The sequence below is a fragment of the Punctularia strigosozonata genome (assembly GCF_000264995.1).
Source record: "Punctularia strigosozonata HHB-11173 SS5 unplaced genomic scaffold PUNSTscaffold_5, whole genome shotgun sequence".
NCBI classification, from domain to species: Eukaryota; Fungi; Basidiomycota; class Agaricomycetes; order Corticiales; family Punctulariaceae; genus Punctularia; species Punctularia strigosozonata.
In genome coordinates, this window is record NW_006767437.1 from 338,642 (window position 1) to 364,032 (window position 25,391).

General features: G+C 54.4%; 11 protein-coding genes across 11 annotated transcripts; 8 read left to right on the forward strand and 3 right to left on the reverse strand.

Moving 5' to 3' along the window:
* Positions 1 to 41: 41 nt before the first annotated feature.
* On the forward strand, positions 42 to 1,079 carry PUNSTDRAFT_101335 (uncharacterized protein; the record flags this gene model as incomplete). Its single annotated transcript, XM_007382707.1, has 1 exon — positions 42 to 1,079. The coding sequence occupies one exon, from the start codon at positions 42 to 44 to the stop codon at positions 1,002 to 1,004; it is 963 nt and encodes a 320-aa protein (XP_007382769.1). The 3' UTR covers positions 1,005 to 1,079.
* A 113-nt stretch (positions 1,080 to 1,192) lies between these two features.
* On the forward strand, positions 1,193 to 1,887 carry PUNSTDRAFT_101339 (uncharacterized protein). Its single transcript, XM_007382708.1, has 3 exons — positions 1,193 to 1,228; positions 1,280 to 1,526; positions 1,584 to 1,887. Exons 1-3 carry the CDS (start codon positions 1,205 to 1,207, stop codon positions 1,664 to 1,666), a joined length of 354 nt encoding a protein of 117 aa, XP_007382770.1. The 5' UTR covers positions 1,193 to 1,204; the 3' UTR covers positions 1,667 to 1,887.
* Positions 1,888 to 2,037: 150 nt separating this feature from the next.
* On the reverse strand, positions 2,038 to 3,776 carry PUNSTDRAFT_143049 (uncharacterized protein). The gene is made up of 2 exons (XM_007382709.1): positions 3,556 to 3,776; positions 2,038 to 3,502 (listed from the first exon to the last, which is right to left on the reverse strand). Exons 1-2 carry the CDS (start codon positions 3,745 to 3,747, stop codon positions 2,171 to 2,173), a joined length of 1,524 nt encoding a protein of 507 aa, XP_007382771.1. The 5' UTR covers positions 3,748 to 3,776; the 3' UTR covers positions 2,038 to 2,170.
* A 253-nt stretch (positions 3,777 to 4,029) lies between these two features.
* On the forward strand, positions 4,030 to 4,676 carry PUNSTDRAFT_101340 (uncharacterized protein; the record flags this gene model as incomplete). Its single annotated transcript, XM_007382710.1, has 2 exons — positions 4,030 to 4,125; positions 4,173 to 4,676. The coding sequence occupies 2 exons, from the start codon at positions 4,030 to 4,032 to the stop codon at positions 4,332 to 4,334; spliced, it is 258 nt and encodes an 85-aa protein (XP_007382772.1). The 3' UTR covers positions 4,335 to 4,676.
* A 486-nt stretch (positions 4,677 to 5,162) lies between these two features.
* PUNSTDRAFT_112962 (uncharacterized protein) lies at positions 5,163 to 7,732 on the forward strand (the record flags this gene model as incomplete). The annotated part of the gene is made up of 6 exons (XM_007382711.1): positions 5,163 to 5,177; positions 5,233 to 5,328; positions 5,402 to 5,647; positions 6,001 to 6,100; positions 6,229 to 6,394; positions 6,454 to 7,732. 6 exons carry the CDS (start codon positions 5,163 to 5,165, stop codon positions 7,730 to 7,732), a joined length of 1,902 nt encoding a protein of 633 aa, XP_007382773.1.
* Positions 7,733 to 7,781: 49 nt separating this feature from the next.
* PUNSTDRAFT_66374 (phosphatidic acid phosphatase) lies at positions 7,782 to 8,722 on the reverse strand (the record flags this gene model as incomplete). Its single annotated transcript, XM_007382712.1, has 6 exons — positions 7,782 to 7,994; positions 8,050 to 8,253; positions 8,318 to 8,348; positions 8,407 to 8,470; positions 8,525 to 8,568; positions 8,628 to 8,722. The coding sequence occupies 6 exons, from the start codon at positions 8,720 to 8,722 to the stop codon at positions 7,782 to 7,784; spliced, it is 651 nt and encodes a 216-aa protein (XP_007382774.1).
* Positions 8,723 to 10,201: 1,479 nt separating this feature from the next.
* On the forward strand, positions 10,202 to 17,191 carry PUNSTDRAFT_85895 (uncharacterized protein). Its single transcript, XM_007382713.1, has 10 exons — positions 10,202 to 10,509; positions 10,563 to 11,158; positions 11,208 to 11,337; positions 11,385 to 12,912; positions 12,963 to 14,259; positions 14,316 to 15,380; positions 15,441 to 15,541; positions 15,595 to 15,782; positions 15,835 to 16,635; positions 16,691 to 17,191. Exons 1-10 carry the CDS (start codon positions 10,313 to 10,315, stop codon positions 17,121 to 17,123), a joined length of 6,336 nt encoding a protein of 2,111 aa, XP_007382775.1. The 5' UTR covers positions 10,202 to 10,312; the 3' UTR covers positions 17,124 to 17,191.
* Positions 17,192 to 17,328: 137 nt separating this feature from the next.
* MnP3-short (manganese peroxidase 1 precursor) lies at positions 17,329 to 18,626 on the reverse strand (the record flags this gene model as incomplete). Its single annotated transcript, XM_007382714.1, has 5 exons — positions 17,329 to 17,406; positions 17,458 to 18,146; positions 18,264 to 18,271; positions 18,324 to 18,385; positions 18,438 to 18,626. The coding sequence occupies 5 exons, from the start codon at positions 18,624 to 18,626 to the stop codon at positions 17,329 to 17,331; spliced, it is 1,026 nt and encodes a 341-aa protein (XP_007382776.1).
* Positions 18,627 to 20,465: 1,839 nt separating this feature from the next.
* On the forward strand, positions 20,466 to 22,917 carry PUNSTDRAFT_101350 (ubiquitin-domain-containing protein). Its single transcript, XM_007382715.1, has 6 exons — positions 20,466 to 20,541; positions 20,603 to 20,710; positions 20,770 to 21,058; positions 21,117 to 22,171; positions 22,226 to 22,285; positions 22,338 to 22,917. The coding sequence occupies exons 2-4, from the start codon at positions 20,607 to 20,609 to the stop codon at positions 21,198 to 21,200; spliced, it is 477 nt and encodes a 158-aa protein (XP_007382777.1). The 5' UTR covers positions 20,466 to 20,541; positions 20,603 to 20,606; the 3' UTR covers positions 21,201 to 22,171; positions 22,226 to 22,285; positions 22,338 to 22,917.
* Positions 22,918 to 23,040: 123 nt separating this feature from the next.
* PUNSTDRAFT_133302 (uncharacterized protein) lies at positions 23,041 to 23,414 on the forward strand (the record flags this gene model as incomplete). Its single annotated transcript, XM_007382716.1, has 2 exons — positions 23,041 to 23,079; positions 23,112 to 23,414. 2 exons carry the CDS (start codon positions 23,041 to 23,043, stop codon positions 23,412 to 23,414), a joined length of 342 nt encoding a protein of 113 aa, XP_007382778.1.
* A 171-nt stretch (positions 23,415 to 23,585) lies between these two features.
* On the forward strand, positions 23,586 to 24,866 carry PUNSTDRAFT_143054 (uncharacterized protein; the record flags this gene model as incomplete). The annotated part of the gene is made up of 1 exon (XM_007382717.1): positions 23,586 to 24,866. Exon 1 carries the CDS (start codon positions 24,012 to 24,014, stop codon positions 24,864 to 24,866), a length of 855 nt encoding a protein of 284 aa, XP_007382779.1. The 5' UTR covers positions 23,586 to 24,011.
* Between the last annotated feature and the right edge of the window lie 525 nt (positions 24,867 to 25,391).

Genomic DNA, 25,391 nt, shown 5'->3' on the forward strand with positions numbered 1-25,391 from the left:
TGATCACTGATCAGATCTGAGATCATTACAGTAACCTTTCCATGGCTTCAACTGCGACTACCGCACCGTTGCCTGTTGACGAGGGCGAAGGGGTAGAAGAAATACTATCGAGCTCGCTGCAGACTCTTTACGAGTATACACCCATAACGCACTCGTCCGCAAACCATCTATTCGAATATACGCTCAGACTTCCGCGCCCCTCTACATCCGCAGAAGACCAATATATCATCGATATCACCCTTCAAACCCCAGATACAGAGGTCGCAAACTGGTCGTTGCATGCGTCGTCCGTATGGGTTGCTTCCATCTTCATCGCGGATCACCTCCAGGATTTGTCCTTGGGTAAATTCGTGGGTGCTGAAGCATCCGGATCCCGCCCCGTATACGTCCTGGAGTTAGGTGCCGGAGCTGGTCTGCCTGGAATTGCCCTGTCCAAAGTTCACAGTACAGCACGGGTTACGCTGAGCGATTTCCCGGACGGCAAGCTGATCAAAGCCCTGGCGTCTAATGTGGAGCGCAACGGAGTTACTGGACGCTGCCGAGCTCTACCGCACGCATGGGGTTCATCTGACGCTTCTGCCCTCTTTGCACCGTTCGATGACACGGAGAATGGCAGCGATTCACTCCCTGGATACGATATAGTGCTGGCCGCTGATACGCTATGGAATTCCGATCTCCACGTGGCGTTCATCCATACACTCCGGAGGACCCTGCGCAAAACATCCGATAGTAGGGTGTACCTCGTTGCTGGACTACACACGGGACGCTATACTCTCGACAGGTTCCTGAAAATGGTGCGGGAAGTTGGTTTCATCGTTGAAGAGGCTATGGAGAGGGAGGTGAGGGGGGTCATAAACCGGCCATGGGATGTGACGAGGGCAGAAACGGAGGACGAGCGGGAGAGACGGCGATGGGTGCTATGGATCGTGCTCAAATGGGACCCCACGTACTGCGCGGATCGTTGGCTTGCGTGGACAGATCGGGAAACGGTGAACGAGTCGTGAACATGTTATTGTGGGGCTCTACACCGCGAGCTTTATCGACGCTAGACTCTTGGTACTGATCAAACGTGTTTGCAATACATGGTGTGACGTAGTAATTCAAAGGCGCCGCGTTACAGTAAGCGCCCGTGCAAGGAGTGACGTTGTCACGTAAGCAAGCTTGTACTCCCCTCCCCGTCAGACTCTTCCTTCCATCATCCACCATGGTCTGTAAGAAATGTGAGAAGGTACCGAGCTCGGGTCCGCTGTTTGTAACATTCGACTAACGTCACCTGCAGAAACTTTCCAAGGTCGCGGCTCCCGATCCCTTCCAGTCGACATCTGCCTCCATCAAGGACGGCTCGCGCAAGATTGGTGAGAACAAGCTCATAGCACGGCCAGGCGGATCGTCTGGCATAGGTCGTCCAGGAGGACCGTCTCGTCCTTCAGGAGGGTCTCTATCCAAGAATAGGTTTCAGCCGTACGATAAGAAGTGCAAGGACTGCAAACAACCGACAACGCAGAATGGGGCGAAGTATTGTCATGGTGCGCACTCAACCGCGTGCCCACCGGATTGTTGTCTAACTGGGCCTCCTTTCGCAGGATGCGCATATAAGAAGGGCGTGTGCTCTATATGCGGCAAGCAGATCCTAGACACATCTGGCTATGTCATGTCTGCCAAGTAGACCGCAAGCCACAGTCATCCTCGCTTGCTCCATCCGGATAGCATGCTGTCACGCACGAACGAAGCAACCATTGCTCGGTATTCTCCCAAGCTATATGTACGGCGCCTACATGTGCAACTAATGGGTTAGCCGCGGGAGGTCGGTGGGACTGTGGTCGTGGTGGTGTATAGCATTGTATTCATGGATCTTCTCGCTTGCCGCAATCCAGTTATTCGACTAGCATCGTCAGACACTGAAGCGTTCCCGGTTCGTCATAAATGTGGTCATCGACCACAAGGTAAGATCGTCTTTTGCATACACATTCTACGAACCCAACGAAGACCCATCAGACAGAAACGTCCTCGTAACATCGAACTATGTAAATGCTCCCAAAATCCTATCTGTACCGGTAATCAATAAGCGTATATCTGTACCCCCGTCTATATATATATGGACAAGGATCGTGTCGGAGGAATAAACGAACACCTAAATCTAGATCTATGTTATGAACGCACGCCTGGTGTGTCAGAGAGGTACAAAAGTAGTTGCGGGCGACCGGCGCTGAAGGGCACGGCGCATCCCCTCCCACTTGGCATCATCATCAACCGCGCCAAGCGCCGCCAGGCAAGGGAAGAGCGCGTGGAGGTACTCGGCAGCTTGCTCCGTCTCGTTCATAGCCTCGTCTATAGCGATCGAAAGTGAGCGCAGCGCGTTATGCGGCGCGAATGGTTGTGTTGGATTGGGGCAACCCACACCGACATCCATACGGGGCAGGACGAGGTAATCGAGCTGAGGGCAAGATCGCGCCCAGGAGGTAAGGCAACCGAGGGTGAGGCTCGGATGCTTGCATTCGCGATGAGATGCCGAATGACCTTCCATAGCGATGTGACCAGTTTCGACAGCAAGGTGCTCGATATTTGGCCACCATTGCGCTATAGCGTCCATGTCATCATCGCAGAGGTCCGTAGGAAACGATGATTGGAGCGTAAAGCTCCGTAGCGACTTCACCGTCCGGAGGTCCCGGAGATCGTTGACTGTGAATGTCATTTCCACTGGTACGGGACCTGCAGCAAGGTCGGATTCGTCGGCATCAACGAAATGGGTTGCTGTAAGATTCTGGAGGGTCCCAGCTGCCTTCTTGCCCAAGATACTGAAAATGGTCCGCCATGGTGCCGTCGTCAAGGCACGGTCTTGGATATCGAGATAAACCGTGCGAAGGGTGGAGGAGGAAGAAGCCTCTAGTATATGCTCTATGAGTGCGGAAGGCGCGGAAAGGTGTAATGATTCTAGTGCAGGGAAGCTAGGTGCGTGGATGGGCTGAGCTTCTATGCAGGCCATGACTTCGTCTACGTTTAGGGAACATCCATCTATGTGAAGTTCGGCGAGGAGAGGGAGTCTCGATAGTGCGAAGATCTCAGAAGCGCGAAGCGATTGATTGCGCTTCGAGTGGTATATCCGGATGCTGGACAAGCTTGTGAGTAGGCTCTGTATTTCGGAGTTGAACGGCCCTCGAAGGACAGCCGTGTCTATGGGAGACGAGACGCGTCTGATAGTCTCTACAAAGTCATGGAAAACCGAAAGGGAGGCTTGGGACGACGTATGTAGGTCTATGGTGTGGAGAGCTCGTGAAATTATGAACGGCATAAGCTTGCTGGTGTATGACCAGGCGTCTTTATGAATTGTCAGGTTCCCAAGATTGGGAAGAAGGTTCTGACCCAGGCTCGTCTCCGCTGTAGTGAAAAGGAAATTGCCGAGATCCGACGTGAGTTGGCTGCCGAGTCGTGCCAGAGTTAAGTGCTTGACGCGACGGCCGTATTGCAGGAGATGCTCTTCGAACAACTGATCTCTCGCTAACCTCTGGAACACTGTTAGCCTGACGGACCACAATCCGGGTAGCAATAGTGACGTGCCGTAAGAGCCAGCAACGGAGCTACACAGTCCAGTCTCCACCACAGTCTGTCCAGAGCAGGGTCCCGCCAGGCTCTGCACGTCCTGGCTAACCTAGCCAGCGTCCGAGTGGCATCGGCCTTCCTTTCCGCGCTGCTGTAGCAAAATTCGATGATTTGGCGCAAGATCTCGTCAACGAGGAGTGCGGGGTGCATTGCGGGTAGGAATGAGGGACCGGGGAAGTGGAGGAGGTTGCGGGGAGACAGAGACACGTTGGCATCGCTCACTACTGCGACGGTCCTGAAATTTGGCAACGCCCGCCTCCGATTGGCTGGACACCGATGTTCCGCTCATATCGGTGTTTAGTCGGACAATGCCGACATTTGCCGAGTTACAGCGGTGGCAGGAACTTCGTCAAGACAACGTCTGGCTAATCGACACCAATTCCTTGCGGCGTGGACTGCCTGGAGAAGATCTTAGCACAGATCTCGTTATCAATGTCGCGGAGAGCTCAAGCCACTCTCCTTGGAGCGGTTTTGTTTTCCACCTTAACGATATGGGGCGTGCATTATATGCAAGATCAGGAGCGCGAGGTACGGGTATACTCTCGTTGCTGTAAAGCTCTCTCACTCCGAGATAGACCATGTATCAAGGTGTGCTCAGGGACGATGAGCGGAGGCTACAAAAAATGCGTCAGAGACAGGCCGAATTAGAAGAGTCCCAAAGGAAACGCGAAGTGTATGAGCGCGTTCAGCGAGTTTCGGCTCAGGACACGGCAAGCGAAGACACCAGACTAAGTTGATCATACGTCCTCTGGCATGTTTCGTGAGGCTTGCCTGCTTTTGGAAGCTTCAGCTAGACGTGGTGAGGCTCCTCTCCACCGCATTTCTCGCTGTCTGATCACCCTTCCGCTCTGGCATTAGGTATATCTACTGGAACTATACACACCGCCAGCACTTCTCGAGCTTGTCTTGCAGGCTGAAGTAATGCCGCCTTTCGGGATCAGGCTGTTCACCGTCGAAAATTGGCCACTCCTCTCGTAGCGCCATCTCAGCGATCCCAAACTGTGCATGATCTTATTTTGCGCATGCATGCCGTTGTCGGCGTGCCATCAGGGACCGTCATCCTTGAGTATGCAATCTCGACTGTTGCGTACTGAACGCGACCGCGAGTCTAGCTTCATGATAAGACGATTTCATCCTCATAGACTCCCTCGAACTATATATAACCTCTTGTTATGGCGAGAAACGTCTCATTTGTGGTCTGGCAGTTATTGCCGACAATGTTGGAGCGGTTTTACCATAGAAAAACACTGTATGACTCGCTCGACCACTACATAGTTGCCGCTGGCGGTTCCATAGCCCATGGCCGTCCGTCGTCGCTCTCTTCCTGGCAACTGTGTTCGGGTTTTCATGATCAAATCGGCGCTGACGTCGAGATAACGTTGGTCAGGATGTGAGAGACTCAGCAGTTCGCCGTCGGCGCGAACAAAGAGGCGCACGGACCTCGCAAAGCGCACCTTAACCTTTGACCACCATATCCATCCATAAGCCTCTTTTGTCTGTTGCCCTCAGCGACCTGGCGCACTCATCCGCGTTGACAACTCCTCAAAATACGAGCACTGTCCATCATGAGTCCCCTAAAGGTATGATTAGCCGCGCACTCCGGCATTGCACTGTGGCTCACGCCGCCGTTCGCAGGACTTCGAGGCGGCACTGAAGGATGTCGTTCAGGCGAAACGCCTGTCCGAATCGAAGATGAATAGGATGACCGAAGCTGCTCTGAAATGTATGGAGGTACGTTCTCCCGTAATCCGTTCGCGATTTTTCGCGCTGCCTCCGGGTAGATGATTCACATGATGTCGCCTAGGATGACACGCAATTGGTCTCGATACTATATCGACGACATAAATCCCTACCAGTCGACAAGAAAATCCATGGATTATATGCATTTAACGCGCTTGCGTGTGCGGCCAGACACAAAGTGAACAAGCATGGCATTACTGGCGACATCAATGCGGAGAAAGGGAATTGCGCCACCTTCTTGCTGAAGCTCGATGGCGTACTCGACGGTTTATTCAAAGATATGCTGGCTACCGGCAACTCTGAATGCAAGGTTCGTAACGTCCTTCGTCGCTTTGCTGTTCCAGGTTCTTTAGGTCGGCTACGTACGGGTGAAAGCATCGTTGGATGAACGACCTAACACCGTCCACAATATCCAATTCTTTGGCCGAGTCGGCGTCATGTTTGGCCGAAAGAACTGTCATCCTTCTCCCCGAACTGGTCGCCATCGGGCGGTCACGCTGACGATTGGTTTTCTGATCGTCAATGCCGCTGTCGCTGCAATGAGATCTTGCGTCAGACAACCAAACCTTGCTCCGGATCTGCCTACTGACATCCTTCTCGTGTTACTATCTATGACAACGTCCTCGAATGGCCCTAACCTCGTGTTCGTTTACGTTATATCAGGAAAAGACCAAGAAGGTGCTTGACATATGGGTCAAGTCGAATACCTTTCCGTCCGCTGTGTTGACACGATTATCGGATATATTGAAGGGATCTGCTAAAGGTGCATATCACGAGTCACGCATGTTATCGCTAAGTAATCTTCCCGTTTGCGTAATGCAACGATTGCCTTGCCTACACTGCAATCCCGAAATGAGAGCGCGAACTGAAATACGATCAATTTACCGTCAGAGTCGAACGTGAATGCGCCACCCGTGACCGAAACGAAATCGACACCGGTACCGACACCGACGCTACCTGTCACTACCACGCCACCAGTCGCGCCTCCGATCTCTCCTGCCGCAGACGCGCAATCAACTCTCCTGGCCCTGCTCAGTCAAGCCGCGACGGCTTTAGGGTGAGTCCCCGATCGCTTTGCTGGTGGTATTCTGGAACTCAGACCCTGCGCATCATCAGACAAACACCGACAAACACGCCGGCAGTGGGTGGACCTCAGCTGGATGCCAATCAGCTAGCCTTGCTGCAACAGCTCAAGCAAAGCGTGGCCGCTCCCGCTGTGCCAGGGCCTAGCTCAGCCACCCCCACGCCACCACCTGTAGTGCTTCCTCCTCATGTTGCAGTGCCAGGGCCTCCATCGGCCTACGCAAACGCGCAGCCTCCCCCTCCCTTTACGAATGATCGCTATGGTCCTGGACCGAGAGATCCCCGTTACGGTAGATACGACGGTGGTGGCTTCAACAGGCGCCGGGAAGAACAATACGATGAACGTCGGGACTTCCGGAGTGGACCCCGTGACAACTTCCGTGGCCGCGGCCGGGGGCGATGGGATGACCGCGATCCGCGTGGGCATTTCAATGATAGAGATGGGGACCGAGGTCCACCACGACGAGAACGCCTTAGCCGTTCGAGGAGTCCTCCGCGCGTTAGATACGGTGCTGGGGGTAGACGTGATGTGCCGTCGTACAGTCCGCCGCCCCGGACGGGGACGCCCACTGGTGTGGCCGCCAACACGCCTGGTAAAGACGAATTTGGTCGTGATATCAGGCCGGAATCGCCTACGCAGGATGTAATGCAGTCAGGATCATCAGCTAAAGAGCAGATGCCAGTACGATCGCCGTCCGTCCCCACATCCATAACGTCAGCATCAGACGCCGACGCAATGCCCGCGGGACCAGCGACGGTCCCCGGTGCAGCTGCTCCAAATGATCTTCCACAAGTCGCACCTGCAACGCAAAACATTGGGCTAGCGGCATTCGATTTCACGACGTTCGACCCTACGGCCCCTGCATCGTGGGAAGCGCTCGGAACGGCGTGGCAAATCACGAACGGGTACGCGCCGTCACAGGAGGAACTGATGCAGTTCATTATGGGGGGTTTCATGGGGGCAGCGGCTCCTGTACCTAGTGCAACCGTCAGCGTGCAGCAGCAGCCATGGCCCAACAGCGGCAATAGTACGAGAGGCGGAGGGTCCGAGCGAGGCAATTGGCGGGGTGGCGACAGAGGAAGGGGGTTTTCAGGTCGCGGGCGCGGCAACGGCCGAGAGGCATACAGCTCATATGACTATGGAGGAAACCAAGTCTCCGATGCCATAGTCCTCAACGCAGCGCCGCTGGAAGACCAACAATCGGTCAGTAGCGATATGGCTGAACCAAGCGGCAGCTCGGGAGGCCGCATGCAAAAGGTCGGGGATAAATGGGTCTTCGTACGAGGTACCGACAAAGCACCGGCACCCTAGTTTAGTATCGCTCGGACCAGTGACGCACTTGGTCTTGATAGTTTGTCTACTACACCTGATCATCATCGTCTAGGCTAGTTAGTGCAAAGTCGCCGGGACGACGCCTATCATCTCGACCACTGTACAATATTCGAGGCTTGCCCAAAAGGCTGTCCTTGAAGCTTCGCCATGAGAACGGGTTTGGCCAGTATACAAGATAGCATATAGTTGACGATAAGATGCCGACGAGGCTGCCGACAATAACATCCTCTTTGTGGTGTCGCTGTAAGACGTTGAATTCAGGCTTCTGACACGGGAGTATGGTCTGAGCAGCCTACATAATCCTCCATTCGAGATATCGCGACCCACGTGGCATAACCAATGGGTAGCAGAGATATCAAAAGTCCCAACAGTCGGCTCCTTAGCAGCAAGGATGACGGCGGCCTTGAGGTGAAGGACCAGGCCGACGTATTCCCAGCTATCCAGAGGAACAAGAATGTCATTCCAGCGAACGCGGTCGACGAATGGCCACTGGGAAAAGACTAAAGACATCGATGGAAGGTTAGGATCACGGTGTCGTCAACCAGCGAACTGTATCAAACGCACTTTGCGACCGTCGAGGACGTCGTCGGCTTTTCTATAGGAATGGAATGCATGAGTATTACGAAACAGGCACAGGAAAGAAGATGATTCACCCAGTACACGCTGACAGAGCGGCATCCCATTTGCAGCGGGACAGGAAATCAGGCCTCAAGCGACCTGGTGAGATGGGTGAGCCAACGAAGATTGTCATCGAAGACGCTTTGTTCTCACCGACACGGCTTTTCAGCAAGTCCGTGATCAATGTTGATAAGAGTCTTCGAGGAGATCGTCGGTACAGCATTCGACGGCGTTTCGTGAGATGAACGTGACGTACCGACCAGCAATCAGAGCAAGCAGGCCGTGGTGAATCTCCATCAAAGACCTTCTCATGCCGCTGACCACAATGACGATGGCCACTGGTAACAGCATCGCGACATTTCCATTCACTGTGCCGCTGATCCTATGATGGGTTGAGATTCTGCCCTGGGGAACGTAACAACAGGGACATTACTGCTGTTTCCGATGAGGGTAAGGCAGGGCCAGTGCAAACGCGGGTAATGTCACGTGATCACATCCCCGGCTTTTGGCGCACAAAGGCCTGAATGTACCCAAGTTGAGGAAATTCCACATCTGCACAGCTCTTTAACTCACAAACACGGCGAGCTATCGATAGAGAATCTAATTGCGGACAGATCACTCCGTTCATAATTTTATTCCATCAATCGACAAGTCGTCTTTTTCGAGTTCAGGGAGTATTTGAGGGTGGTGTAACCTGGGTCGGATGTGCGCTTTGGCGGGGTACACGTGATAACGCCACAGAGCTCCACATTACCCGCGTTTGCACTGGCCCTGCCTTAACTGATGAGCGGGTCGTCAACCTTGAAATCTCTTGCGAAGACTGGAAGACGATCTGCGACGTTGCAGAGAAACCATAGCAGAACACAGACAAGCCTGGATGTGGTGAGTGTCAGAGTCGGAGGTGAGAAAGCTGAAGTCCTGCGATCAGTTTACCAGTCTATCACGTATGCCTTATCCCACCATTCCAACGAGTCAGCGCCAAATCTCTCTCCGATTCTGTCAAGAATCCAAGACATGGTGTTCAAGGCGAAGTGGATGGTCGTGGAGTGCGTTCGTGTGCTATACGGGTGCTTCGGTCACCGCAACGAACGTGCTGAGCAGCTTGCTCGTTATATATTACGAGCCAAGATCCCCGCCCCACTGACTCGATGCTGCGGACACATACAAATCCTATATTCATGAGATGGATACACCACTTTGCCCATGCCGTTGAATCAGCCCTAGTGTATTCGAAGAGCGCGTGCACATCGTGGACTACGCCCGCCTTGAGTCCCTTGACAGTGGGATGCTTGCGCGTCCTCTTCTATAGCCGCACAGACTTGGCGTGTCCCATAAGAATTCAAATTTGCCTGCGGAACAGAATATACATGTATGTCATTGTATGTCCATTACCAGTACTTACATGCACGGGGCTGCAATTTCCGCCGCTTGAAGGAGGCATCACGTCTGTCACAGTGTCACTGTCACGTGTGACTCAGCGCGCGTCAGGCGCGTTGCTGGACCGTGGCTCGCGCGTTACTCAATCACCTTCCCTTTACATTCTCCCTCATGCCAGTAAAGCCGGCAAAGAATTCCGGTTCAAAGTCGGCTACAAAACCGAAGCCCACAGCTCCCTCACGCCCGAAGGGTCAAAAATCCATCGACACATTCTTTGGAGGCAGAAAGAAGGTGGCGCTTGCTTCTGAGCCGGACGAGGACAAGGATGAGGACGAAGAAGATGGCGGTGAGGACGAGCCCAAGGAGGTAGTGAAAGATGACGACTACGATGAACAAGACGAAGAAGACGACGATGCACCCGGTGAATCCTCTGCCGACACGTCGCTTGACTCCTTGCCGCCTATCGTGAAGATACCCGAGATCTTCGCAGATATTGTCAAACGCGTCCCCAAACTCAAGCGAGTTGCGGAACATGTCAAAGGGCGAAAGATACGGGTGGCTACCATGTGCTCCGGCACGGAATCTCCTCTGCTTGCGCTGGACCTCATTCAAAAGTCCATCCACGACCGACACCATGTCAAACTCGAAATCGAGCACGTATTCTCATGCGAGATCGAGCCGTTCAAACAAGCGTATATAGAACGAAACTTTCGGCCTCCGCTCCTATTCAGGGACGTTTGCGAGCTCGGTCAAACACACGCGTACGCAGTGCTTCAGTCGTCGTCTAGCTTGATTGCTAATGCTTCCCAACTAGCACTACCGCTTACGGTGCTGAGGCACCTGTACCTGGCGATGTTGATCTTCTCGTTGCCGGCACGTCTTGCGTAGATTACTCCAACCTCAATAACGAGAAGCAAGGCATCGACGCCGGAGGGGAATCTGGCCGTACTTTCCATGGGATGCTAGACTGGGTGGCCAATCACCGTCCCCCGTTGGTCATCCTGGAAAATGTTTGCGGCGCCCCGTGGCCCAGGGTAGTCCAGAAGTTTGAAACGCTCGGCTACAGCGCGGCTTTCGTCAAGCTGGATACGAAGCAATATTATATTCCCCACACGCGTCAGCGCGTCTACCTTCTGGCCGTTAACCAGGAGAACTCCAACATCCCGGAAGACTGGGCAGAGCGCGTTAAAGAGTTGAAACGACCAGCGACTTCCACCCTTGACGAGTTCCTCCTTCCTTCGGACGACTCGCGAATCCACCACTTCCGTGAAAAACTGGTACAAGAAGGAAGCTCAATCCTTGATAGACGCTCAGGGCGCACTGACTGGGGTCGTTGCGAGTCTCGTCATCAACGTGCTCGATTGGAGGAAGGATTAGGGTCGAAACGGCCCCTTACCAACTGGGAGGAAGGTAAGTCATCAACCTGCTGTTTCTCCGACGCATACTAAAATCATTGTAGGCGGATTCTGCAGCATGCCTGAGGAGTATTGGCACGACTGGGCGCGGAACCAGGTCGAACGTGTTTGGGATTTGCTAGACATCAGTCTACTACGCGCAGCTGCCCAAGGATACGACCCGGCGTATAAGACGTGAGGTTCTGATTATGCATATATCGATATTTGCTGACGGCCAGTAGGCAAATCTGGAATTTATCGCAGAATGTGGACCGGGAGATCGGCGCGAAACGAATGGGTATATGTCCGTGTCTCACCCCGTCGATGATTCCTTACATCACGAACCGCGGTGGACCGATGGTAGGCTTGGAGGCTCTCGCGATGCAAGGCTTGCCTACGGACGAGCTCATCTTATCCAAAGAAAAGGAAGATCAACTTGCCGACCTCGCTGGTAACGCCATGAGCACGACAGTCGTTGGTACAGCCATAATCGCCGCGCTGGTGGAGGGCCTTGAGCTTATCCGCTCTGGAGACGACCACGAATCATACGAGGCGAAAGACGCGCGCACGGATGCAGCGGATGCAGCAATGGACTCGATGGACGTGGATATACCGCAGGTTGACTCCCTTCCAGTGGAAGACCACATCGTTGGTGATGATCGGCTCATCGAGAAGCCGTTGGGGCTCACCATCGAGAACGACATGTCGATTCAGGACGTCCTCCTCCAAGCTCAGCGCAGTATTCGCCTCTGTCGCTGCGAGGGTCGGGATGGCATGACCGAACGCGATATTAAACGCTGTCAAAGCTGCAACTCGACCTCATGTGTGAAGTGTGCCGGGCGGCCAGAACACGATTTTCAAGCTCTGGATCTCACAAAGGAATCCCGTTTATCCCCCCTTGCATTCTCCAAGGCGTTCAAATCTGTACTTCCGATGTCACTATCCATCAATGGCATCACGGAAGAGCTACTCGATAACCTCAAGGACGAGTCCGAGGGTTCGGTTGACGCCAAACTTTGGGCAGGATGGCGGGCATCTGTATTGCGTGCCGTCTCCGAAGATTACCGTTTCGTTGAACTCAAGCGTCGCGAAATCTGGAGCGCCATATACGAATCACCCTCGGCTCGCGTGGAGCTCCTCCTATCTCCCCATCAGCCACAATGGCAGCTGTTTGCCAAACCTGATGTCTCCCTACCGGCTAAATCACCCATTCGGACTTTGCTGGAATCGCCGATTGCTCGCTTAATCTGTCGCGATACATGGCTGTCCGGCCGATGGGACATCGCTTTGCCTCTTAAGACGACCGTTCCGATCGAGATAACCGGAACTGGTCCGCAAGTTCCAGCTTGGGAGCAGCTCCTGGGGTTGCAGGCCCCGCAGTTCAAAAACAAGACAGTATATGAACAGGTGCGGATATCTGTCCCTCTGGAGCATTCCGGGAAGTTCGACCGCGACATCTCGGGCGACTATGATTTACTCGCTCGTTGTGGCACCGCCAGCAATGGACTGCACAGGCGACGCGCGAAGGACGGCGAAGATGCCAATATCCCACCCCTTTTCTTGTTGCTAGACCCTACTCGCACCGGGCACTGGGATGATGACTGCTTTGTCTTCTCCATCAGCAATCGTCGTTACGAATTTGGCGAGGCCCGTCCCATAGTTGCACGCTTGGACAATAAGTGGAGACAAAGCAGCGTGAAAGATGCTGCGTCGACGGTCAAGTGTACAATCCCGTGTGTATGGAAGAGCACTGCAAACGTTAGGCTTCAGGTGGGTTGACTTGTGTCAAGGCTCTGTAGTTGTCACTCATTCAGTTGTAGGCCTCTGTTGTCGAAAATGCTCGATATGCGGCGCCTTCCCAGGTGCTCGACGTTTCATCGTCTGCCGAGGCTTGCCAAAGCGCCTGCGCCGTGTTGGTATGCCGCGTACCTCTGAAAGGCCAAGCAGGTCCAGAGTGGCCTCGAGGCATGTATCAGGAAGTCGACAAGGTTCACGAACGGACGATCTTCAGGTCCATTGCCTGGCTCCTTGAACGTATCCGAAGCATGGGCGACCATTTCAGTCAGTGGCAACCGTGCGACCTCCCGCCAGAAACGTGCGTTTGCGAACGATGCGCTCCTTCGCAACCCTCGCTGCGATGGGTCAAAGTGAAGCAAAAAGTCGTAGCCACGGAGGATCCTGTACAGGCAGGCGAGCACGAACGACGCCTCAAACACCGACCTTCGCCGTTTGTGACACAGTTGAAGCTCGATGAGTCCGAAACTGGGATCGTACGGATTGGAGTCAACGTCCTGTCGTTGATCCACCGAGCGATGTCACGCTTGCCTACCGCAGGTCGAACCGAAACACCGACCGTCTCCTGGCGTATCGACACGAACTTCGTGCCAGCTGTCAAGCTGAACGTACCGAAATTCGTTTTATCCAGCAACAAACATGACATCCCTCACGACCAACCCGGATTCAAAGTGCCGCTCCGCCCCGAACAGCTGCGCTCGTTGGCATGGATGCTGCGGCAAGAGGCTGTCGATTGCCAGCCCTTCGTGGAAGAGGAGATTTCGGAGTCTGTTCTGGAAGCTTTGGGTTGGCGCGCCGAAGGGCGGGTACAACGGCCTACTCGCGTCCGGGGCGGCGTCCTCGCCGACGAAGTAGGGTACGGCAAAACTGCCATTACTCTCGGTCTCATTGACAGCGCGCGGGAGTGTGTCGAAGAAGAGTTCGACACCATGCCTGATATCAAGGGGAAGATACCCGTCAAGGCTACCCTGGTGATCGTACCCCCTCATCTGACGCGGCAATGGAAGTCGGAGGTGGACAAATTCATCAAGCGGAAGATGAACGTCGTCGTGATCTCCACAGCGGGCAATATCAATGCTTTGACTATCAAGGCCGTGATGAAAGCAGACATCGTCATCGTCGCCTCCAACCTTTTCCATAGCAATGTTTACTTGGCGAATTTGGAGGCTTTTGCTGGCGTGGGAGATCTTCCGAACCAGGACGGGCGTTACTTCGAAGCTCGGCTGGCTGATATTAATGCTGCCTTGGCCAAACAAGTCGATCTTCTAGTAGACGAGGGTTCGAGCGCAGTCATGAGAGAGATTCAGGCGGGTAGGAAAAGAGGTACGTGTTCTAGTCAGCGTTTATACCTTAATAGTCGATTGTGAACGGACATACAGTTGATGAAGCCGCTGCCGCCGCCCTTGCGCCAACCAAGCGGCTTGTCGGCAAAGCATACCGCGAGAAGGCTAAACCAATCCCTGATCCGGTTTCCAAGAATAAACAGAACGGACACCCCACTCCTCGGGAGACCTTGAAACGCGGGCCCACTTCAGGCAAGATCATGGAGGTCGTGATACCAAAACGCCGTATATCTTACTTTCAAAGCTCCGATGGTCCCCCAACGTCCGTCCCTCCGTCTCCATCCGAGGACGATGACGAAAGCTCCGAACATCGTCCTTCAAGAAGACGCGCTGCTACCAGGAAGGCCCCCATAGTCATTTCCGAGGATGAAGCGGACGATGGGAGCGACTTCGAGGTTGAGCAGATCGAACGGTCGGAGCCGGAATCAGAGCCTGTTGTAAGGCCCAGCAAACCTTCAGCTCGCAAGCGGAAAGCGAAACCTGTCAGCGACTCATCCGATTACGAGGTGTCTGGCGTCGAAACGTCGTCTGAGTCGGAGGCAGGTGAAGATTCTGATTCCGACGTCGTCATTGTATCCAAGCCGAGCGGGAAAGCGAAGATGGTTGCAAAATCGAAGCAAAATGCAAAGACAACAAGGTCCGAGCCATCGAGCGATGACAATGTCGAGTCCGATTCCGACGTTCCGGCGACTAAGAAAACCTCGGGCTCCTCCAAGAAGAATGTCAAGAAGCGGAAGTCTGTCGACGGAGGCAAAGAGGAACCACCTCCAAAAAAGCAGAAACGCCGAGTTGACAGCGATCCATGGAAGCTTGGTTCTAAGGACGTCAAGGAGGACTGGAGGCGGATGCAAGCCCCTCCCCTCGAGATGTTCCACTTTGCTCGAAAAGTCGTCGATGAATACACTTATCTTCAAGGCAAATCGCACTCCCTCATCACCAAACTTACGGCGGACCGTCTTTGGGTTCTTTCCGGCACACCACCCGTGCACGATTTCGCAGCGGTCAAAACCATCGCAGCCTTCTTGAACATTCATCTGGGCGTCGACGACGACGGCGAAGGACAATCAGCTCAGGTGAAGAAGCGGCGTCGTGACCAAACAGGTAAGTCCCATCAACTTGGACGAAACGGGCGAGATAATCAATACTCAATGCTGCGTTCAGCTGCGGAAAAGTTCCATTCATTCCGTGAAGTACACACCGTTGAGTGGCATGCCAATCGACACCAGTTGGCACAGATGTTCTTGAATCAGTTCGTTCGTCAGGTGAGCTTTCCCCCGAAATCACAAGATGACGACTCTAACATAAGCATATGCAGAATATCGCGGAGATCGATGAAATTCCATTCAGCGTTCAGAAGGAGAAAATCATTCTTCCTGCCGCTGAACGCGCCATTTATCTCGAATTAGAACACCACTTGCGTGCCCTGGATATGACGATAAAACGCGGGAAGAAGAACGAGAGCGACCGGGAGAAACGCCTGGCACAATCCATGGGTGAATCGAGGTAAGGTTCTGGTACATCTCTTTGTTGTAGCGTTATTCACGGATATATTCAGTTCTGCCGAGGAAGCGTTGTTGAAAAGATGCTCGCATTTCGAGCTTGAGACCAACTACAAGGACAACGCCCCGAAGGCATGCGATATCATCGTGAAAGAGCGGACCAAACAGCTGGAGGATTGCAAAGCGGATCTCCTGAAACATCTGCAGGATGCGCTAAAGATGGAGGCTAAGATTGGCCGTACTAGCGAGGAGTCTAGTTTCCGCGAATGGGTGAGGGTGTGCCAAACAGAGGGCGTAGGTGACGCGGACGCTACGGAAACCATTCTCCAGCTACTGGAGGAAGCGGGGGTGTCGCGTGCGTCGAAGGCAGGAAGCAACCGCCTTGGCGATGCAAATTCAACCAAGGCAAAGGCTGCGAAAGGCAAAGGTGGAAAACCTGACGATGGGCTCTCCAAGGAGGCGAAGGACCGCATCTGGACTCTCCGTGAGCATACTCACAACATTCGTCGACTGGCCAAGGAATTAGTCGGTCGCGAGCGCTCCCTGCGTTATTTCAAGGTCGTCCGCGAACTGCAGAAGAAGATTGTGCCTTTAGACGAGTGCCCTAGATGCCATAGGACGGGCATCCCGATGTCGGAAGTTGGCGTGTTGTCGACGTGCGGACATATGGGCTGCCTCAACTGCGTTACGGACTGCGCAGATCGAGAGGAGTGTGTTGCCTCCGTATCAGCCAAGTGCAGAGTACCAGTTCGACGGTTGAACATCGTGAAAGGCGACACCTTGGGTGTTGACGACGTGCGCGATGGGCAAGGCAAGCACTACGGCAAGAAGATTGAACAGATTCTGGATCTGTTGAGGTCAGTCTTTATGTTTCGCAAGCCCCGAACCTCTCATCTGACTTGAATTGATCAGGAATCGCATCCCGAAGGATGAGCGCGTTCTCATATTTGTACAATTCCCGGACCTGATGAAGAAAGTTGCCGAAGCGCTAGCCGCCAACAAGGTCAAGTTCTTGGAGATCAAGGGCACCGCAATTCAGAAGAGTAAAAATCTCGAGCTTTTCCAAAATAACGGGCCGGAGCGCGTCTTGCTCCTCAACGTCATGGACGAAAGTGCTAGCGGCGCGAACTTGACGGGCGCGAACCATGCTATATTCATTTCTCCCCTCCTAGCGGATTCGCAGGAGCAGTACGACGCCTGTGAAACTCAGGCTATCGGACGACTTAGGCGGTATGGGCAGACGCAACATGTCCACATCTACCGGTTTTTAACCGCAGATACCATTGATATGGAGATATACGAGCAAAGATCTCATCGACCAAAGGGGTCAAAATCTAACCACTGATATAATGTTTGCTGGGATTCATGTCGCATTTGCTTTCGTAGTTATATATCACTCTTGCCCATCGGTTGTAATGCATCACCTTTGATAGACTAATCCATGTAGCATCCGCAAGGGATCAGAGTGCGGCTTGCAGCCTGTGGTAGGTGACTCGGAGGGATAGGTACACAATCAAACGACCGATTCGACTAGGTAAATACGCTCCCGACTACGAAGGCGGAACTGGAGGGACTGCCATTGCTGGTCCAGGGTCGGAAGCCAGAGTCGGGAAAGCAGCAGGTGCGCACTGTGAAGCGAGGTGAGGCTAACTCCAACAACAGCTAAGAAATGTGCTCACCGCCTGCTCGACATCGGCGTGGCTCAGGCCAGCGGGGAATGTTGCAGCCTTGGGCGGTAGCGCCTTGGGAACCGGGATGACCTCTGAGCAATCAATCATATCCTCGATGTTGTGACCGAGGACTGATAGCTTGAGCATCGCCCCCTTGAACGCTGCCTGCATCTTCGCTTCGTTGTTCACCATGCTCTGCCACTCGCAGGCCGTGCGGGAATCGCGAGCGAGCTCTGAGTCTGATTGGAGACGGATCTCGCCGCGCAGAGGGGATTCAACCTCGCCTTGGTTCCCGCCGGTACCAGGGAATAGTGTGCCACGAAGCTGCGTTTCGACAAAGAACTGGCTGTCGAACATGCCGGGAGTGGAATCGAAGGGTGTACCAGGGATGCTGGGATCGACGAGATCTGCCGCTGCAATGGTGTGTGAAGCTAAGAGCGCGACGACTTCAGCCGGTGTGAAGTCGCCAGCGTCGGCAGAGCGGCCAAGGATGGAGTCCACTGTGTCGAAGGGCTCTGGAACGGTCTTGTCCACCGCCGGGTGAACGGCCCCTGGACGGCCGAGGAAGAAGTCGAGTTGAGGCGCGCCTGGGCAATTGGACACGCCGACAGCACCGGCGAATTGGATAAAATCGCCAGCGGTGATGTTGTGTTTAGCTATGAACGGAGTCTGTGCATCGACAATCTCGTCGATACCGCCTGAAACGTACGAGAAAAGTTAGCGTAGGTTTGGAAGGGTGAATATAATCGTACCGTTAGCATACTAGAAAGCCGTTTCGGTATCCGCGAACGTGATCATCGACCCATCTGCGCCACCGTCCGCGCTGACAACCGGTTCAGTCAGTCTCCAGTCCATGGCATAAACAGAACACTTACTTTGAATTGGATTGCGAGATACCTATAGCATCGTGGAAGGTCAAACGAAGCGACTCGTGGACCTGACGAAAGAGTATTGAATATTTGGCTACTCTATCACACAGAGAGACCTACCTCCTCCCCGCACTCGCCGCCGTCAAAGAGGTTCTCCTGAATGTCATCCCTAATAGCAAAAAACGCGCAGCATGCTGCGTTTGTTGCAGTGTTCACGCCGTCAGGACATGCGACGCGACGGGTGATTGCAGCATGCGCAGTCTGCGAAACCGCGAGGAGTGCAAGAGGAAGGAGTGCCTTGACAGCCATTGTGGGTTGTCCGCAGATAAGAGGAGGTAATGCCCTGGAGAGTGCTGACCATCCTGAGGTCTTTTATACCTGTCGGATAGACGTGATGATCGTGGGCGGACTCCGCAGCGGTGAGCATGCGTGCTCGGCACTGGGGTGAAGACCCGACATCCGATGGCGCCTCGCGAACAGATCCTAGAAGCGTGAGCCGTCGAATAGCATCCGACGATATGAGCTGCAGAGGTGGCGATCAATGGTTGCGCCGCTGTTGACAACAAGCTGAGTATTTGAGCCTTATAGATAGCAGCATTCCAGCAACCCGATTCTTGATGTTGGTCAGTGCCTCCCTCGCAAGGGTGATCGTGAACAAAGCCACCATGGATGGACAAGCCTAGAACAGGGGCTGTTGCATCTTCTGAACAGGCAACCTGGCGAGGTGATTGAACGACGAGGTCCCATGACGGGTTATGAGAGAAACATTGCCGTTGAGGATTGCGCGACAGTAGGCACCACTTCGATGTTTAAATTTCAGAGCTATTAGCAGTTCTTACAAGGATGCTAGCCGTGTGATAGCTTGAGGACCTCCCAGAGGCTTCGTTTAGCGTGAGGTCAACTCCTGTTCCTGGTCAAGTCGGTACGAGATACAAGCCGACATGAGATAGCAAGACCATGTATCGTCAGAGATCACACCCGGGCACTGTAGGCGAGGGCATAACGCCTTCCATGTCGTGTCTTCTGGGTGCCACTCTACGGTGAATTGACCGGGTAAATCTTCATCAGGAAAAACCGGATTTGCTAAAAACCTCCTAAAACGTACTAAAACGTGCTCATTTAGTAGCTTTAGAGGGTTTCGGTACCCAATAAGCGACTCTTTCGATAGTCCTATTTTTCCTGATGTTCAGGAAGTACAAGGTCTAGGGATTCCACCAGCTGCGAGCTTCCTACAGATTCCAATAGATCTACTGGTGGTGTTGCGACCCGTAACGTCGGACTACCCTTCGTCCCGCAAAACAAGGAAAGACGTTCATCGCCCAAGAAGGTACTGTTTAGCATCTCAGTCTGAAATCCCACGGAGACCAGGATGCGGGATCGTGCCGACGAGCAGGAGTGGGGTGAAGGGCATTCGGAAGCCTAGCCCTACGCCCAGGGCTGGCTGTAAACGGTATAGGTCGGGTGTGAACGAAGCCTGAAGATAGTTCAGTCATGCGTCGAAAGATCCGGGCGGGATACCACGGGCGAAAGGCGCAAGAGAGCCGGCAGGTCAAAAACTGAGGCGAATGTGAGAGCAGCTGCATTTATAGACGGCAAAAGGCGCGAAGCTTGAGAGCGGCTTTGTTGTAGAGATAACGCCGCTAGCAGTATCGGTACGGCTTAAGATGAGCTATCCGAGTGGTCTTGTGGGCTTTTCGTACCGTGCGTATAGCGCCTCCGCAAGGTAGCTTGGTTCAGAATTGCCTTGACTGACACTGGGCGATAGGGATCGTGATTGTGTAGGTTAGTCAATTCTAAAAATTGGATCGTGTTCAGACCTAGTTCAGCCAGTGCGCTAACTTGGCTGGTTGACGAGATCAGGAAAGAAACATCAGGGAACGATGATTGGCATTTTCTGACTTATCTTTGCATGGCGGAGATATCAACACACTAATACCGTTGGTGTGTCACGACGCACTCTGAGTCTGCCGTGCAGTGGGTTTCTCGTCAATCCATACGCTAGACGCTTGAGTATTGGTCCCGCTCCTGAGTAGTTTGTCTCGCCGGAGTTTTTTTGGTGTAAGGTTAACGTCGTGGGACGAACCTTATTTAATATCTCACGCTTCTCATCCTATCTGTCAGCGACCGATCGCACACTTCCTTTCCCCCATAACCACCGGCTCTTGCTTTTCGTCTAGGACTCCATCCTTCCTTGGTTGGACAGACAAAGGCGTCTGGTCGCATCGTAAGTTGCCTCCTGATAGAGGATCGATAGAAGTGCGGTTACTCACGAACGCCTTATACAGCAAGATGCAGATTTTCGTCAAGACCCTCACGGGCAAGACCATCACCCTCGAGGTTGAGTCCTCGGACACGATCGACAATGTCAAGGCCAAGATCCAGGATAAAGAAGGGTACGTTCCCAAACAGTCGTCACGGTCCACGACGTTGCCTCATGTTTTTTTTCCTCCAGCATCCCGCCCGACCAGCAGCGTCTGATCTTCGCCGGAAAGCAGCTTGAAGACGGCCGCACGCTGAGCGACTACAACATTCAAAAGGAGTCGACCCTTCATCTCGTCCTCCGCCTCCGTGGTGGCGCGAAGAAGCGCAAGAAGAAGACGTACACCACCCCCAAGAAGATCAAGCACAAGCGCAAGAAGGTCAAGATGTCGATCTTGAAGTACTACAAGGTCGACCCCGACGGCAAGATCAAGCGCCTGCGTCGCGAGTGCCCCAATGCCGAGTGCGGTGCTGGTGTCTTCGTGAGTACACCATCGACTTCAGTATTTGACTCAGCGCTGACTGTGGGCGAACGTGCAGATGGCCTTCCACAAGGACCGTCAGTACTGCGGCAAGTGCGGTACCACCTACCACTTCACCCCTGGCACCCGTCCCCCCGCATAAGTGCCTTTAGATCATGTAGTGTAATGGTGTATGGCGACGATGTGCTATCATGCCATGCAATCCATGCGTGTGTGCAACCGAGCCGTGAATCGTATGCATTGTCTGCAATTTCCGACCGATCGGACCGTTTCTCACTATCAGAATGATTTCTGTTGAACATCGAAAGTAAAGCTATTAAATACATTCTAGCATGTACACTATCCACGATGGAGAACCAGGGCGCCCATGAGATCCAACCACCTTTCCGCTCAAGCAAAGAGACGTTAGACGGCTCTCACACATCAAATGTGTGTGCCCTCCGGTCGGTCACTGCTATGGGGCTCGGTGGCATGGAGGGTCCACGGGAGCCATGTGCCCTGTCCGTCGTTGTCATCGCAGGCATCGAGTACTGCCTCGCCGGGCGTCCGCCGTCGATCGAGCCCGATATCCGCGGGGGGTCGTACTTGCCCTCCTTGATGGGGAGCATATGCTCCTTGTGGACGGGGCCTTCGCGCGTCGCCGTCGGGGTCGCGACCCACTCCCTCTTCTCGCGCTCGAGCTCCTGGTGTGTCCACGCGCCGGTTGCCGCGGCGGTGACCATCGCCCAGAGCCAAGGGATGCCGTAGCAGACGCCGTAGGCGGTGTCGACGCCCGCGAAGCGCGAGACGGCGATGAGGACCGCGCCGACGACGAGGCCGGTGATACCCCAGAGGAGCGCGGTGTAGCGAATGAGCCGTCGGATAACGATGGATTCCTCATAGCGTAGGCGCCATGCTTGGCGGAACTCCGTGCAGCCGCCGCCGTCGACGGCGACGACGTCTTCGACGAAGCAATAGGTGAGGGGCGGGAGGGGTTCCCATTTGGGGAAGGAGGAGACGCGGGCGGGCAGGCAGATGCTATGTGGGAAGAGGCCGGTGATCAAGAGGGGAAGGGTCAGGGTGAGGATCACGCATGGGAGGGCGAGCGCGACTATGCGCGGGTCCGCCGGCGACCTGTAAAGGGAGTTAAATATGATGACATTCACAATCGAAGATACAAGAACTTACACGGAGGATCCGATGATGAGTGGGATGAAGAAGGCAGCCATGCAGAGGCTGAGGATGACTCTGGGAGAGATCGTCATTTGGGACCGCATATAGGGGATGTACTTGGACGCACTGGAAGTAGTCAACGCCCCACCGCCCGGCGCCGATAGGACGATGATTGTTCGCATCCTTGTTGAAGTACAGATACCACATCCTGGTAGCAAACTTGTACCCGCTCACGGAGCCGATGAGGCTCGTGATAATGGCGAGGTTCTTCGTTGTGCTCAGATGGGCGCCCCAGCGCAGTGAGAAGAAAAGGATGAGCGGGAGCACGCCAGCCTCGACGAAAAGCAGTGTCGCCCATAAAAGTATCTTTCTCTCGCGCTTGTGCTCCTTGATGGTGTAGTTCAGGGGGGGTGGAGCACTTTCGAAGATGGTGAAGTTCGAGTCATCCGCGGTGTGCGCAGTGGCGGTCGGTGATGATCGCCGGGGCATCTTGGTCTTCTCGTTGAACTGGTCAGAGAGGGTCGGGTCGGGGCTGGCGGTCGTGGTGGCCCGCGTGTCGAAATCGGGACCGTTGCCGGGCTGGGCGTGCGGGTTCTGCCGCTCGGGCATGGAGTGCAGCTTGGACTAGGCCCCTTGGCGGAGATATGCGATGAGATGGGTGGTGGTCGTAAACGGTCGTAACGTCGAGCAGATCGAGCGAGGCGGTCGTGAGGAGGAGGTGGTGTGCGTTGGGAGACGGGCACGCGCGGGTTTTACTATTTAGTGCTGCGCCGAGCGAAGGGGATGAGCGACGTCATCGGCCAATGGCGCTGTATCTGCGCACAGCCGCGATGTCTTTGGCCGCGCTCTCCGTCGATCCCCGGCCCCTCGTCCGCTCTGGGCTACTCAACGCCTTCCACAGGCGCAGCTCCAGGCCAGACTGCAACTCATTCCATTGGCTCGAGGAAACCAAAACGACTACGCCAAGCAACCGAGCTTGATGCTATACTTCATATTTAAAGCGAACGGCGCCAAGCCTGCGAAGGCTTGGAAGTGGAGTCTGCGGAGCCCCCTGAGAAGGACTCAACTCAGCGCGCGACGGTACAAAACGGCGTGGTCAGCATCTTTACGACAAGCGGTCCCGACATCGCGTCAAGAGTACCTGCACACGTCGCCGCAACATCGTCGACAACAGACCGAAATCGATATCGGGAACGCGGCGTAATGCTGAGTAAACACGATGGACGAATTCCGTGAAAAACTCGGCGTTCGGCCGTTCGTCATGTACATGTTCACGCTTGTTTCGCGCTTCCACTCGAACACAGCCTTTGCATCTGCATCGAGGGTTAATCGCGTTTCGGACGAGATGACTTGGAAGGTATGGCATTGGCAAAAGCAGAACGTCTCTTCTGGACAAAGAGCTGTGCAAGCAGATGGGAACGGGCAAAAGGCGAAACCTGCCCTTCAGCCTGGCCTAATAAGCAGGGGCGAGGGAGCAGAAAGCACAGTACACGGATTGAGGCTACGTCGCCAAGATGCCCCGGCCTGTATGCCATGGTGTCACAATGAATCGGGTGAGACGTGTACCGAGGACGGGGTATCAAGTAACGGCGGTTCGTCATGGTTTTGAAGAGGTAGCTTCCAACCACGGATAGCCAAAGTTGATAAACCTGCCACCAACCGAGCGCAGGAAGCTTGGGGGTCGTCTCCGACTTGGGATCAACTGCACTGAAGCACACCCGGCCGTCAGTCACGTGATGCATCGCATGGACCTTTGCCGTGCTGGAATAAGACTGCTCGCTATCGAGCACGATCCACGAAGATGCCGCCAGAGTACGGATCCAAAGCGTACTGGGATGAAAGGTTCGAGAAGGAAGAGAACTTCGAATGGCTGGGAGACGGGCAGGCCATGATACCAGTCTTGCGAGCATGGCTCCTGGGGGATTCCACGTCTCCGAGAGGCGACTCGCAGGCATCCGACGGGGCGCGCGTCCTCCATATAGGGGCGGGTACATCGCGGCTGTCCAACATGGTCGTGAGGGCGTTGTCAGACGTTGTGGACGCTAAGGGGCTGGTGGTCGTCAACACCGATTTTTCCGAGGCGGTCGTCGAGCGTGGAAGGCAGGAACAGGAGCAGGAGCAGGGTTCGCGGGCGGTGCGATGGGAACGGGTGGACCTGCTGCGGGAGGAAGACGTCCGTGGTCTGTTGCGTGCCGAGAGCAGTGGGACAGGTCAGGTTGCAAGGTTCGATGCCGTGATCGACAAAAGCACGTCGGACGCGATCTCCTGCGCCCCGGACGTATGGATGAAAGGCCGGGAAAACGCACACGTCCTGGACACGCCAAGCACACACGAAGAGTCGTCGGGTACGCCAGTAGAAGCCCTCGAGGTTCTCGCTTTGCATCTCGCAGCGGTCGTGAAGCCCCACGGAGTCTGGATCGCCCTCTCGTACTCGAGCAACCGGTTTCCGTTCTTGAAGAATGATTCTCTATGCCATGACGCAGAGGAGAGAGACGTCCATGCGTGCGGATTAGCACCCTTCGCGTTTTGGACGGTGGAGAGGAAGGAAGCGGTAGACGCGCCATCCGGACAGAGTAGGGAAGGGGTGCACGCGCCACCTGTGCAGCACTGGATATACGTCCTTCGCAGATCGAATGTCGCTTTCGACGAATTCTGAAAGGAGTTCCGAAGCTAATAAAGACCCTTTCGAATCCACCGCGAGTGTATGAATTGCGATGGGATTGCGTCGACTTCGTATTTGCTCTGCGGTCAGTGCAGCGATGTTTATGTAACGCGTTCGTGACGTCAACCAGCGTCAACCGGTCTTGCGTTGTCCAACACCAGTAAAAAAAGTACGATATCGATGCTTGTGCTGGTGTCTTGTATTGTCGAAAACTGGTCACTAGTTCACTCTCGATGGGAATCGGCCTCGACATCGTTGTTGCACAGGTCATCTCACCGATTACCGGCCCAGCGGCGTTTCCTGTCGCCGACGGGGCCTGTTACCTCCACAACCGACGACTTCTCATGTTCGAATCCACATCATCACTGGACCACCCACCGACCACCCCTCGGCGAACAATTACTCTGCGATAACTGCTTCAGTACGTGGACCGTTGCTTTGCGGTTGGCACCCTACGACGTCCAGTGCATGTGCTACGGGAAACTGTGCCGATCATCCCCGCTATTTGCTGAGCGACGA

What these genes read in the sequence shown, in the direction of transcription:
- PUNSTDRAFT_101339 (XM_007382708.1), top strand. Translation starts at nt 1,205, where the DNA reads ATGGTCTGTAAGAAATGTGAGAAG. An exon ending in TCTGTAAGAAATGTGAGAAG is followed by an intron (nt 1,229 to 1,279) that starts GTACCGAGCTCG and finishes CGTCACCTGCAG; the next exon opens with AAACTTTCCAAGGTCGCGGC. An exon ending in TGGGGCGAAGTATTGTCATG is followed by an intron (nt 1,527 to 1,583) that starts GTGCGCACTCAA and finishes CTCCTTTCGCAG; the next exon opens with GATGCGCATATAAGAAGGGC.
- PUNSTDRAFT_143049 (XM_007382709.1), bottom strand. Translation starts at nt 3,747, where the DNA reads ATGCACCCCGCACTCCTCGTTGACGAGATCTTGCGCCAAATCATCGAA. An exon ending in CTCCGTTGCTGGCTCTTACG is followed by an intron (nt 3,503 to 3,555) that starts GCACGTCACTAT and finishes ACAGTGTTCCAG; the next exon opens with AGGTTAGCGAGAGATCAGTT.
- PUNSTDRAFT_85895 (XM_007382713.1), top strand. Translation starts at nt 10,313, where the DNA reads ATGTGCTCCGGCACGGAATCTCCTCTGCTTGCGCTGGACCTCATTCAA. An exon ending in TGAATCAGTTCGTTCGTCAG is followed by an intron (nt 15,542 to 15,594) that starts GTGAGCTTTCCC and finishes AAGCATATGCAG; the next exon opens with AATATCGCGGAGATCGATGA. An exon ending in CAATCCATGGGTGAATCGAG is followed by an intron (nt 15,783 to 15,834) that starts GTAAGGTTCTGG and finishes GGATATATTCAG; the next exon opens with TTCTGCCGAGGAAGCGTTGT.
- PUNSTDRAFT_101350 (XM_007382715.1), top strand. Translation starts at nt 20,607, where the DNA reads ATGCAGATTTTCGTCAAGACCCTCACGGGCAAGACCATCACCCTCGAG. An exon ending in AAGATCCAGGATAAAGAAGG is followed by an intron (nt 20,711 to 20,769) that starts GTACGTTCCCAA and finishes TTTTTCCTCCAG; the next exon opens with CATCCCGCCCGACCAGCAGC. An exon ending in AGTGCGGTGCTGGTGTCTTC is followed by an intron (nt 21,059 to 21,116) that starts GTGAGTACACCA and finishes GCGAACGTGCAG; the next exon opens with ATGGCCTTCCACAAGGACCG.